We start from the raw sequence: 13,463 nt of genomic DNA on the forward strand, positions 1-13,463 counted from the left end.
ATATATATCGTCCCCTCAGTATTATCTTGTTCTAACTACAAATTTTGATTTTTTCGAAAAACTCGACCCTATGATGTAGAAAAGCACTATGTTCAATCTCCACTTGTCTACGTGACTCTAAGTCATCTGCTTCCTACCAAACTTTTCAATTTGACATTGTTCTAACTACAAGTTGATACATTTGGCCAGTATAATCTTGTTCTATGTCAGTTTTATAATATGATTCTGTTCTAACAGTATATAATCTATATAAAATTAACGCATAAATTTTCCTTGGATACGCTAGAATTATAATGTTCTATGTCCGATTCTGCCAATGAAATCAGCTGTTTAAGTCATGTGACTTGTGCGTCGTCGATCAAAATGGCGGCGTGTGAACACCTTTTAATCGATTTTGGTTGTCATGCAAATAAACTGACTGAATTACCAGATCCTGAATCGTAAGTATATTTATCTTTTATATGTTGTCTTAACTGTGTTATTTTACACATATTTAGTTCAAAGTTTGTTGAAATATCTTAATTAATAATAGGCCTAATATTGTTAATGTACACCGTAGTATACGCCTATACTAATTGTATTGTTTAGTAGTATAGTAGTTTAATAGTATCTGTAGGGTTTACTTTGTATAAAGTGGGCTCCCTAATTTCAGCAGAAAAGAAAAAAGATTTGAAAAAAATGATGCCCTACATGCCAGAGATTGACAGAAAATTTATGGCTACTCTTTGTGGCTAGTTATCATCTATTTCTAAATTACAAAGCCTTTAACAGTACGTTTTTAAAGCACTGTCGGCGAGTGTTATTTTTGCTTAAACTGTTTTGATTATAAAAACAAAGTTTATGTATTTTCTCAATATTCATTATTACAAGTTCTTGTTATATTTTTTTTTTAAACGGCTCATGGTGTATAATTAAAACATTAAAATCTATTGAACCTATCTATTGACTTGTGAATTCATTTTATTAATACATTAAATCAAAATTCTGTATGCAAAAGCATACTTACAACTTAAAATATTACTTGTTCTGTAATGTAGTGCAAAAAATATTTTTTGCACGTTGCGGTAATCAAAAATATGAAAGTAAAGACCGGGAACAATAGGATAGAAAACCAGAAGACATTGCTAATACAAAAAGTAGATGATACTTCTAGAAAAGCTATTATAACTGCCTAAAAAACACAAAATTTGACTTAGAACATTGTACAATTTTTGAAACCTGATCACTTTCATCGTATTTTGTTCTATCTCAAAAGTGAAAAATAATTATTATGGTCCTCTAATGGTACATAAAGTAATAAAAATAACTTGGATGCTCATTGCTTAATGCCCTTTAACATTTTATCTAAAAAAAAAATGAATTGGAACAGTTTAAATATAAGAATCAGACCACATGAAACTTCAGATGCGTTTTTCTCAAAACTACATTTTGAGAGATAGAACAAGATAATACTGGGGGGACGATATATAGGCCTATATATATAAATAAATATCAATAAATAAATCACATCTAATCACACACAGATACACATATACCCATGCATTTGCCCACATTTGCACAAATAACTACACATTACACACAAATACACACATTTAAACACACGTGCACACATTAGACACACACAAACTTCTACACATAACTACACAATACACAAAAATGCACACATTTGCAAACATTCACTCAAATACACACATGTACACACATAACCACACACAGGCACTTTACATACAACCATATACGCACATTAACAGACAGAAATGTCACACGAAAACCTTATGCACCAATACACACATTAGCACACAATCACACACCACACACATAAAATAACACTCTGATATTTCCCCTATACAAACACACGCATAAATCTACACTAGCCACCCACGAACCTGTACACCAAGAAATCCCCCCCCCCCTCCTCCCCGTCTCCACTCCCCCGCCCTACTACCTTCAGGTCGACGAAGTGTTTGAGAAGATTAAAATCAAACAGACGACACTTTTCGAACTGAAAGAAATCTTCGTCGACAGTTGGCGCTTATGATCATATCGCGTGCTACTTTAATGCTAATGACACGTGAAATATTAGCGACACGCCAACGATGAATTACATTCAAGGCCGACGAAGTTGTTCCACCCGTAACATTTTGAAGCTTTAACCATAAAACGAGGCGTAGCTTTAAAAACAAGGATTTAAATTCCCCTAAACGGTTGAAGATTCAGTCTGAAAAAAAAAAACCCACTGAAGATCAACGACAACCGGGGTTACAAGAGGTAGTTAAATATTCAAATTATCCCCACCCTCTGCTTCGTGGGTCCGAGTCTTTTATTCTGCTTACCTTACTTACATATATGTAGCCATCTTAGAATTTAAAAAAAATCACATACGTTCTATCAAAACGCCTGATGGTTGCTTGAACGAAGACAGTAGAGCTAATGCAATTCTCTTACCTCGGCATATGAAGGGATGGTGTGGTTAGCACTATGCTGAGTCCTTTGCACTTCCCCCAACGCTAGTCAGGTACCAATTTTTCCTGAGTGGATTAAATAACCCGAGGTGGTCGAAATTTTGCTTGTAGTTTCTGTTAAACTCGGACGATTGTTAAATCAAGTTAAATAATTTCTTATGGTTTGATGAGAAATTTGAAATAGCGTAAAGTACTACTTCCGGTCATCGGAAGCCACTCAAGATTTGGAAAAAAAAATTAAATTACATCTTAATTTTTAAACCTGTTTATGACAATTTCGTCGAATTCGACTTCAGTGTAATATTTTGTTGTACCTTAGACGGTTAGATTATGTACCTTATAATTTGCTTTTAAACTTAAGGGAAATAACTCATATTTTTCAAAAGTTTTAAAAAATGCCAGTTAACTCCCATTTAAAAAAATTACACCCGTAAATGTGGAGCCGTGTGGTTATATTGTAGAGCATACGACTACTAACCCGAAAGACTCGAGTTCGAATATATGAGTCCACCCTGGTTTCGTCTGTCTGTGAAGGCTTAATAAATTGATGGCACCTTAAAGCAACCGAATGTAGAGTGTGAAATCCAACTGGAAATCTAAATTTCAACATTCGACTTTTGCATCAATTCACACACAAACACGAATAATGTGAATGTAAATATATAATTTTCTTGCATCATTTAACGTCTTTTAGAAAATAAATAAATTGGGTTGACACCTTAGCCTGTTACTATAGATTGCCATAATCAGAAGCAATTAGATTTCCATGAACTTTTTCTTTTTCTTTGCTTAGGTATGTGTGTCTTTTAAAGTCATTTTGATGTTCTTTTTTTTAAGAGAGTTATGGGTTATTTATTAGTTATTATTTATTTAACTATTTGTAATTCGGTAAATTTTTTAATTAATCCACTACACTTTTACCCCCAGACTAAGAACGGATAGTTAAACATTTGTGTAAAGGTGTCTCTAGGGAAAGTCTTGGTAATCTATCTTTGAAATTTTTGCTGAAAATTTAGTGACTATTTGGAAGAAAGATAACCCCTGTTATAAGAAATCACTCCGGGCTAATGTATAACAAACATCTTGGGTTGTTTGAATAGGGCTTGTAAGTAGGTCACAACTTCTCGTTCTCGTACTTGCCAGCTGGTAGATTTCGAGACCGTAGACTTACTAGCCCTATTGTGAAGAGTTCATGCAAGTTTAAACGTTTCTTGTGTGTCAAAATGGTACCCTACCATGATTTGATCATATGTTTACCATAGTTTCACATAGTTTTACCATAACTTTACCATTGGTTCACCATAGCGCTAGAATTACATTCACATCAGTACTACAGATAGCACTGATCACTCATTTGAACGTCACATCACCAGTCAAGACACACAACTCAGTCCTGCATTCCCTTGATACACAGTCATGCAACAACAACAAAGCCGTCATAGATTAGTTGTAAAAAATAATCATTTATTATCAAAGTAATTAATTGCTTTAAAAAAAGTTAATAATTAAAACATATTACAAAATCGAGTATTGAAGTACAAGTAATGTAGTCTTTCCTGTAATTATAATATTAATTGGTATTGTTCTTCTGCGATAAGACATGAGTGCCTGGTGATGAAATCGAGTGTAGTTGCATTAAAATTGTCAGTAATATCAATATAATATCAGCTACATCATACACATTATCCTCAAGTTGAAGACCAGTATAACGAATTCTATGTACATAATTCACAATTGAGCGTTTTTCTTCGACTCTAACTTTAGCAACTATCAACAAATGTACGAATATCAAATAAAAATGTTCACAACAATGAGAGCGTATGTTTTTCATCTTTTCAAGGGTTAGAACTTTCCTTCATCCTTCATGTACGTCACCGGTCAGGGGGTGGGGCATCAATTGCCTTATAGCTGGGACATCAATCGCCCAATAGGTGGGACATCAATTTCCCAATAGCTGGGACATCAATCGCCCAATAGGTAGGAGATCAATTTCCCAATAGCTGGGACATCAATCGCCCAATAGGTGGGTCATCAATTTCCCAATAGCTGGGACTTTATTTGCCCAATAGCTGGGACATCAATTTCACAATAGCTGGGACTTCATTAGCTCAATAGCTGGGACATCATTCGCCTAGTTGTTGGGACATTAATTGCCCAGGAGGAGGGACCTCACCGGTCAGGGGGTGGGGCATTAATTGCCTTATAGCTGGGACATCATTTGCCTAGTTGTTGGGACATTAATTGCCCAGGAGGAGGGACCTCACCGGTCAGGAGGTGTCTTCTATTGGCTAACTTGTTTGGTTATCGGTTTAATTGCCGAGTAATCGACCACTTCTGAACTTTGGATCTCATCAGGCTTTTCTTCCTCTCACTTTCTTGAGTGTCTGGGGCTTGGCCTTAGTAAAAGGGGAGGCAAGCAAAAATAGGGTTCACGTCTCGCTTGATACTCGCCCAGGCCTTGAACGTCGAAATCCAGTGTTTGGCATTTGTTACTTGGTGCAGCACTGTCTAAATTGTGATCATCGGAATTACATTTATCTAGTGGCGGCAAAATTTCATCAAAAGACAAACTGAGTCGAGGGGTGCGTAAAAACAATGGCGAAATCTGTGCCTCATTCTCTTCTTCAGTAACCATTAGCAATAACTTAGGTTCTTTGTAGTCAATTTGATTGAATAGAATACTCTTGAGTATAAAACTGTACTCGGTGGAGCATGATCCATAAACAACAATCACAACAGGAAAAGTCACAGCCGATTCAGCTAGATCTAATATATGGCACCCAGGAGGATTGACATCTTTTGTCGTTTTTGCCACGATACCAAATCTTTTAACCAACATCTCTGTTAGAGCTGTTGTCGTTCTACTAGACCAGCTGTCATGGCGCTCTTGACAATCTTCGTCCAGTGTTTCTATTATAAGTACCTCTGGGCTTTGTGAGTTGTTGTTGATCCTTGTTCTTGGTAGTCCGTTATCTTCAGTCTCAGAGAGAGTAAAATATGTTCCTGGAAAAGCCTGTTGAAGTAATGTGTTCATGTCTTCATACAAGCTATAATGCTGCCCGTTCATTTCTTGACGACATACCTTAGATTCCTTTTCTTTGTGAAAGGAATCTGCTTCTGTTTCGTTCAAATCCGAATTGCCGATGTCGTTATTTTTGTCGCGTTCTTTTGAATATTTCCTCTTTCGAATTTTAGAGAAACTGCTCTCATTTTGAAAGAACGTATCAAATTTCCAGATGCCTTGCTCATTATTTTCAAACATTTGCTTCATTTCTTTCAAATGTTTGATAACATCGTTTGAACTGGGCCTTACATTAGCAACTGTAGCTAACATTCCCTTGATTTTACAAACGGTTTTCAAGCGCATTTTTTCACCTTTCTGTAAACAACAAGTTGCCTTTTCTTGGGAGTCCGCCTCCGTACATTCGAGAGCACTGATGATCTCATACAACAAGCCTGCCGACACCGTGCACAGGAATTCAGTAGTGCTGGAGTGTTTATCTGATTTTCTGATGATCTCCTGACAATTAAATTTAGCTTTATCGTACTCTTGCTTTCTAGCACGGAGGTAGGCCAAATCTAAGATGGCTTCCGTGTTGGATCCAAAACTATTTTCTAAAGAAAGAGTTAGATATTCCTCGGCATCCTCTACGTACGTATTGCCTGTGCTAAAAGGCTGAAGGATTTCTTGGGGATATTGCAACATGTAAATAATTTTCTCCACTAAACCTTTTTCCGAGTACTTTTTTGTTTCTTCATTTTGAAATCCCAATTCTACTTCACGTTCTATTGCTTTGTATGAATAAGCCAGACTTAAGTGATGGTATGCTCGACTTGAATGTCCAATTCTGATTGCTTTTCTCAGATATTGAATGGCTTCTTCCCTTGTTTCAGGAAAACGGTTTAATATCTCGCCAGCTAATTTTAAAACCCTTTCTGAAGAGTCAGAAACAGCAAGAGCCTTATGACACAACTCAGCGCATTCTTTATTTTTATCGATTCGCTTGCTTATGTATTCTTGATATTCATCCTGAACATATAACTCAGCCAGCTCCACAAAAGATGCTGCCTTGATGCTATCGTTAAGACTTGCTTCTCCTAGATCTTGGAATATTTTTTCACAATCCTTAGAAAAATTTTCCCGGTCAATCTTCTCGGGGATTTGCGTGTAGACATTTATGTGACAACATCGCCTTTTTGTTAATGCCAACATGAAGAAGATTTTATCGTCGTTGACACCATCATTGACCACCTCAGTTAAAAGATCAATACATAGTAAAAGGTTCTTCGCACCCCCAAACTTACGAAAAGAATAAGCTAGTTCAACCATAAAGCTGATTTTCATAGCATTAAACTTCCCTTCCTTTTTTAAACTCGATAACTTATTTTTAATTTCTATTTCCCCGTTATTTTCATTTAATATTTCTAAATAGTATAGGTTAACTAAGGCCATTAAATTATCCGGATTACCTTTTAAAATACTTGTATTGAGCTTACTTGCCCGTTCTAGCTTTCTTCGTTTAAACAAAACAACGGTCAAGACGTTTTCTTTCCACACCTCTTCTTCAAACTCTTCGTCGTCTTTATCATTTTTTAATTCTGACTCTAGTAGCTTTAAACGAAGTTTAGGGATATCAACTTTATAAGGGTTTTCCACACATAACCTATTTGGTTTACACAAAGTTGAAGTATCGAATATAAAATTCCACATAAAATCTTCAGGAAGAGTTTCCATAATTAGAACATATGAAATTAACCTGTGGGGAAAAAAGAAATATGTATTTAAATTAAACTTAATAATTTCTATTGCTTAGAAGAAATATACAATATATTTGCGTTCTAAAAAAACCTTATAATTATAAGATTGCAACAGCTTTAGATATCCTACTAAAATATTATATTGTCAGTATTACTGTTTTCTTGTTTTGTTTTGTGGTTTGGTTTATACCACAGTTATTAGGTTAGGGTCACACTCATAGGGGGGAGGGGTTCCGAAAATTGCGATGAGGGGGAAATGGTGTGTGTGTATGGGGGGTGGGGGGTGTTCAGATAGTGTGACGTCACACTTTTTCATTATAAAAAAGTAATGTTAGAAAACTAATTTTAGCCGTCATTGTTGTCGTTTTAGAAAACGTGTTTGTATGAATTGTAATATAAATTTATTAAAATACTACAAGTTGACTGAGTTAGTCAAGATTTTTAGAAATAAAATCCATGAGGTGGGGGGGGGGGGGGGATTTTTGTGTCAAACTGTGACGGTGGGGAAAAAGGGAAAAAAAGAGGGGGGGGGGGCGGCAAAACCGTTAAAAAGTGTGACGTCATTCATAGATGGCCCCTTTAGACGAAATAAGAATTTGTTTATTAAATAGCCGCCATAATGAATGTTACTACGCCGTTCGCTATTTTTTTCACAAAAGTCAGGCTATGCAAGCTAGTAACTGTATCACTTTAAGTGTTATAAGCTGAAACCCCTAAAATATAGCGCTTGCTCTTGTTGTGAAATGGACATAGTGTTCGGAACTTGGGACCAGGTGATTTGGTATTTACATTTTAACACCTTAAAAGTAGTCCACAAAAACCTTGAAAACAAAACGTCTATGAAGTATACACTGAGTAGTCCTCAAGAACTTTGAAAACAACTAGTTTTTGAAGTATACACTAAGTAGTCCAAAAAAAAAACACATGAAAACAAAGAGTTTTTCGAGTATATACAAAATAGTTCCCAAGAACCTTGAACAATGTTTATGAAGTATACACAAAATAGTCCACAAAAAGAAACCTTGAAAACAAACCGTTTTTTAAGTAGGCCTATACACAAAGTATTCCATAAAAAACATTGAAAACAAACCTTTTATAAAGTATACACAAAATAGTTCATACAAAAAAAACCCCTTGAAAACAAAACGTTTTTTAAATACACAATGTAGTCCAGAGACTCAATCTTACTTCAACCTATCCCCATCAATTGTATTGATTTTATCGAGACGTCTGATTTCGCCATTACGTCTAGTCTGCCTACAGTATAGACTAGACTTACATCTTTTAGGACTTATAACTATCTATGTAAATACATATAAACGCTGTATAATAACTACATAATATTACACTACAAACAATCTCTATATTTACTCAAATGAATACGAAATATGTCGCGAATAACTGGAATATAAAACAACAAACTTACTCCACATCTGTAAGTGATCTCAGGCATCCAGCCCAACGCCTAGCAACAACGGCCTTGGATACAGCATGAAAACAAATGACGTAAACTGTTTTAGGTTTAAAAATAGCACATCGGGGATTTCCGTTTTTTTATGTAACTACAAAAAAAGAATAACTTGTTCAGTAAAAGCTTATTAAAAACTTTGTGTTTAATGTTTAATATACATCAGCTAAATGCATATACATTTAAGTTTTAAAATATTGATGTTCAAAGATTATCTATAAATAACAATGACGTTGTAAACGTTTTGTTTTCAAAATAGACATCGGGAAAGCTAGCTATTTTTATTTGAAATCTCACAAAATAGAAAAACCATGTAGACGGATCTGTTTTAAAAATGTTTAAAATGTTCTTCACTTTTCCGACGTTCCTATCGACTTGTTTATAAAACGTCTGGTTTACATTGAATTAGTACAGTTTTAGGAAACTTAGACACATTTCTGAAAATGCACCATTGGTAAAGCATTGATGAAATCCTCTTAATAAGTTGCGTCAACATTTCTTCTGAGATCGCAGCGACGCGCGATGTTGACCCCGGTGATTACTAAAAATGAACAAAACAAAACAAAAACAAACCCTAAACTGTTAGATGTTTCACTTTATATTACAAGTAATAATCACAATACATGTTTAATGGCTAGATGACATCTTTGTGATGGCTAGATGACATTTTATGTTGGCTAAACGGCATCTTTGTGATGGGTAGAAGACACATCTTCGAGATGACTAGATGACATCTTTGAGATAGATTGATGACACATATTTGAGATGGCTAGATGACAGCCTGTTTACTCAATTATTAATTGGAATATTTACCAGGTTGCAATTAGCTTGTCCTATCAACGTTGTATCCTAACTACTCTGACCTATCTACATTGTCCTACCTACCTTGCCCTACCAACTAGGTGTCCTAACTGCTTTAACACACCCCCCCCCCCCACGACCTTACCCCCGCCCCCACCAATTAAAACGGTCACCAAAATCCTAGGTACAATAATAAATTTTGACAAATACATCCCTTTTGTGTAGTTATAAAAAAAAAAACATTTTTTTGTGTGGCTCCCACTTCAGACAGAAATATAGAAAAAAAAACTTTTCATAAAGCCCTAGTGAAGATTATGTCATACGTTTTATAAAGTGGAACGTTATCGGTTAGTTGTTTTTTTTTTATATCTGTGTGTGTTCTCCACCCGTCCACATTGTTTCACTAGTTAGCATACCTTTATGGGCCGGGGATCACAACTTTAGGATATAGGGACACATGGACATACTAGCATTAGGACATCTATATATAAGAATACTTGGACATTAATACTAATGGCAGGGGCGTGGTGAGGGGGGGGGCGGGGGTGCGGACCGCACCGGGTGACACCATTTAGGGGGGTGACACCAAGGCAGAAAATAGAAAAATATATATAGAAAAATTTGAGGGGGGGGGGGTTGCAAATCGAAAGTTTGATGGTGGTGGGGGGGGGGGGGGGTGCAAATCGAAAATTGAAAGTTTGTACCCGGGAAGAGTCGCTACGCCTCTGGGGGGGGGGGGGGGGTGACACCATTAAGTGCCGCACCGGGTGACACCCGACCTCGCTACGCCACTGACTAATGGTAATATAGAAATTTGGACAGTAGAAAAAAAAAACCATGAATATTCAGGCATTTGGACTTCTACGTGTTAATCATATGGAGATTATGACAATTAGACCTTTAGATCAATAGGCATTTAGACTATTAGACTTTTAGGCATATAAAGTAGAAATATAGACATTTAGACATATAAGCATAAATCCATATAGACATGTAGGCATATAGACATATACACATATACACATATACACATATACGCACATATACACATGTACACATATACAAACATACGAATATAAGCCTATACACATATAGGCATTTAGACATATACAGTATACACCTATACACATATTTACATATAGACCTATAGACAGAAACATTCGGACCGCTAAACACGAGCAGTTAAAGTTAAAACTTAGTAAACCAAATACCCGCTTCATTATCAAAACAAACTATTCAAGTCTGTCTACAGAACCATTCGCCTAAACAACATCACAACGTCCCAAATTTGATCCTAACCCTATCTCCGCACTAGTTTGATCCCTAACCCTAATCCTAGTTGTTAAAAAAATAATCAAGTGCCAACAGCTTAGTGACTACCTGCCAGAGCCCCACTAGATAAGTTAAGGGATTAGTCTAATCCGATCAAACGCCGCAAATTATTTCATTATCAGATGACGCCGATGTTCACAGACTACTCGATTACTCGCCCCCCCCCACCCCCAGTCACACACCCACACACCCACGCTCATCTCCATCTGTTAGTCATCAGTTAATTAAAGTTAAATCAGAGCTTGAAAATTGGATGCTCTATTTTTAAACAGCTGATTGATAAAAAAATATCTCAGTCAAAATATCTCACTTAAAAATGCTCTCAGGACAAATGATCTCAGGACAAATGGTCTTCCACAAATGATCTCAGGACAAATGATCTGTGAACAAATGATCTCAGGACAAATGATATCATGCACACATGACCTCAGGACAAATGATCTCAGGACAAATGATCTGTGAACAAATGATCTCAGGACAAATGATATCATGCACACATGACCTCAGGACAAATGATCTCAGGACAAATGATCTGTGGCCAAATGATCTCAGGACAAATGATCTCAGGACAAATGATCTCACGGACAAATGATATCAGGACAAATGATCTCAGTACAAATGATCTGTGGACAAATGATTTCAGGACAAATTATCTCAGGACAAATGATATCAGGACAAATGATCTCAGTACAAATGATCTGTGGACAAATGATTTCAGGACAAATGATCTCAGGACAAATGATCTCAGGACAAATGATCTCAGGACAAATGATCTCAGGACAAATGATATCAGGACAAATGATCTCAGTACAAATGATCTGTGGACAAATGATCTCAGTACAAATGATCTGTGGACAAATGATATCATTGTCACATGATCTCTGTCCTGGGCAAGTGTTTCCAATTGTCTGCAGGTGTTGCTCTGTGTCCTAATTCTACCAAGAACGGTCGTCCAAAAAACTTCCTAGACATAGCCTTTGTTGCTGTGTCCTAATTCTAACAAGAACGGTCGTCCAAAAAACTTCCTAGACATAGCCTTTGTTGCTGTGTCCTAATTCTAACAAGAACGGTCGTCCAAAAAACTTCCTAGACATAGCCTTTGTTGCTGTGTCCTAATTCTAACAAGAACGGTCGTCCAAAACACTTCCTAGACATAGCCTTTGTTGCTCCGTGTTCTTATTCTACCAAGAACGGTCGTACAAAATACTTCCGTTGTCACTCCTCCTATCCCACTAGCTGGGAAGGGTAAAGCCTGAGTGGGGCCGAGGCTGATAACCCAGTGAACCCATGGCACAAGTTAGTACAGTGAAGGGAGGTTGCTGGGCAGGATTGCAATTTTATCAAAAAGTAAATGAGTCTGTGCCGGGTGGGCGGTCCGGTTGTGTCACATAGAACATTATTCTCACATCACAGGCACTATTCTTACAACACAGGCTCTATTCTCACATCACATGCACTATTCTCACATCACAGGCTCTATTCTCACATCAAAGGCACTATTCTCACATCACAGGCTCTATTCTCACATCACATGCATTATTCTCACATCACAGGCTCTATTCTCACATCACATGCATTATTCTCACATCAAAGGCACTATTCTCACATCAAAGGCACTATTCTCACATCACAGGCACAATTCTCACATCACAGGCACTATTCTCACAACAAACATGCATGACACAGTGAATAATAATGTTACAGTGACAAGAAACTACTGGGAGACGGCGTGGTTGGATGATAGAGCTCACGATTGCTAACCCGAAAGTCTCGAGTTCAAATCCCATGGTTCGAGTCTGTAGGACGTCCTTGAGTACACCCATCCCTATTTTGTGTACCTGTCTCACGTTTAGGAAACTAAAGCGGCTGGACGTAGTGCTGAACTTACTTGTCCGCTTGTATGCCGTTGTCGTTGAAATAGATGAACTCTACTTCATCTGCTCCATATCTCTTAGGAACGAACGTAAAAAGGTGATGATGACAAAAAAAACAACACAGTTCCTAATACTGACCCGCTAGAAACTGTACTGTAATGATACCGCTAGAAATGCATAGTACATGAAATCGTACCGATGGAAAATAATCTGACCGCTTTTTGTAATGGAAAATAGGTTTAATTATTATTTTTTTTTTAAATTCCTAAACATCAATAGGTACTATATGTTTGACTCCATAATAGCTAATTTAAAAATTATTGCAGCAAAATGCAGCCCCCCCCCCCCCCCCCCCCATACTCCACCGTATCTAGTGATGCTACTTTTAAACTTTTGATAAGAGCTCTTTACTCAATGGTACTTGTTTTATCGCTGTACAGCAGATAAATGAAATGTTAGTACGTCTGGGTTATGGTTGAACATTCGTAACTGTCTAGCGGGCCCCAGTCCACTTGACGCATTGTTTTCTTGAGACTAGACGCGTCTCCTCTTCAAACTAATGATTGTGAATTGTCGAATTAAAAAGTTTTCTCATAGAATAATCATAAAAATTCGTTGACAAAAATGTTAAGCCTGTTTTTTTTTTAAATATTAATTTATTTACACCTCCATTCTTTTTGCTTACAGACATAAGCTTGGTCAAACTCAGAAACACTTTTCACTTTTGTGTTTTAAATAGCAGATATGATATATTTACTAGAACGTACT

At 36.7% G+C, this 13,463-nt stretch overlaps 1 protein-coding gene across 1 annotated transcript in view; it reads right to left on the reverse strand.

The window, feature by feature from the left end:
* LOC131933347 (uncharacterized) overlaps positions 1-8,675 on the reverse strand; it is an 11,237-nt gene extending 2,562 nt beyond the window's left edge. Inside the window, exons 1-2 of the mRNA XM_059290129.1 lie at positions 8,647-8,675; positions 4,903-7,219 (exon numbers count right to left, since the gene is read on the reverse strand). Of these exons, the coding sequence (XP_059146112.1) occupies positions 4,903-7,197 (2,295 nt within the window). The 5' untranslated portion in view covers positions 7,198-7,219; positions 8,647-8,675. The remainder of the gene's footprint in view (positions 1-4,902; positions 7,220-8,646) is intronic.
* Positions 8,676-13,463: the final 4,788 nt, after the last annotated feature.

This window comes from Physella acuta, unplaced genomic scaffold, assembly GCF_028476545.2.
Source record: "Physella acuta isolate Inbredline_101_S28 unplaced genomic scaffold, ASM2847654v3 ptg002468l, whole genome shotgun sequence".
NCBI lineage: Eukaryota > Metazoa > Mollusca > Gastropoda > Physidae > Physella > Physella acuta.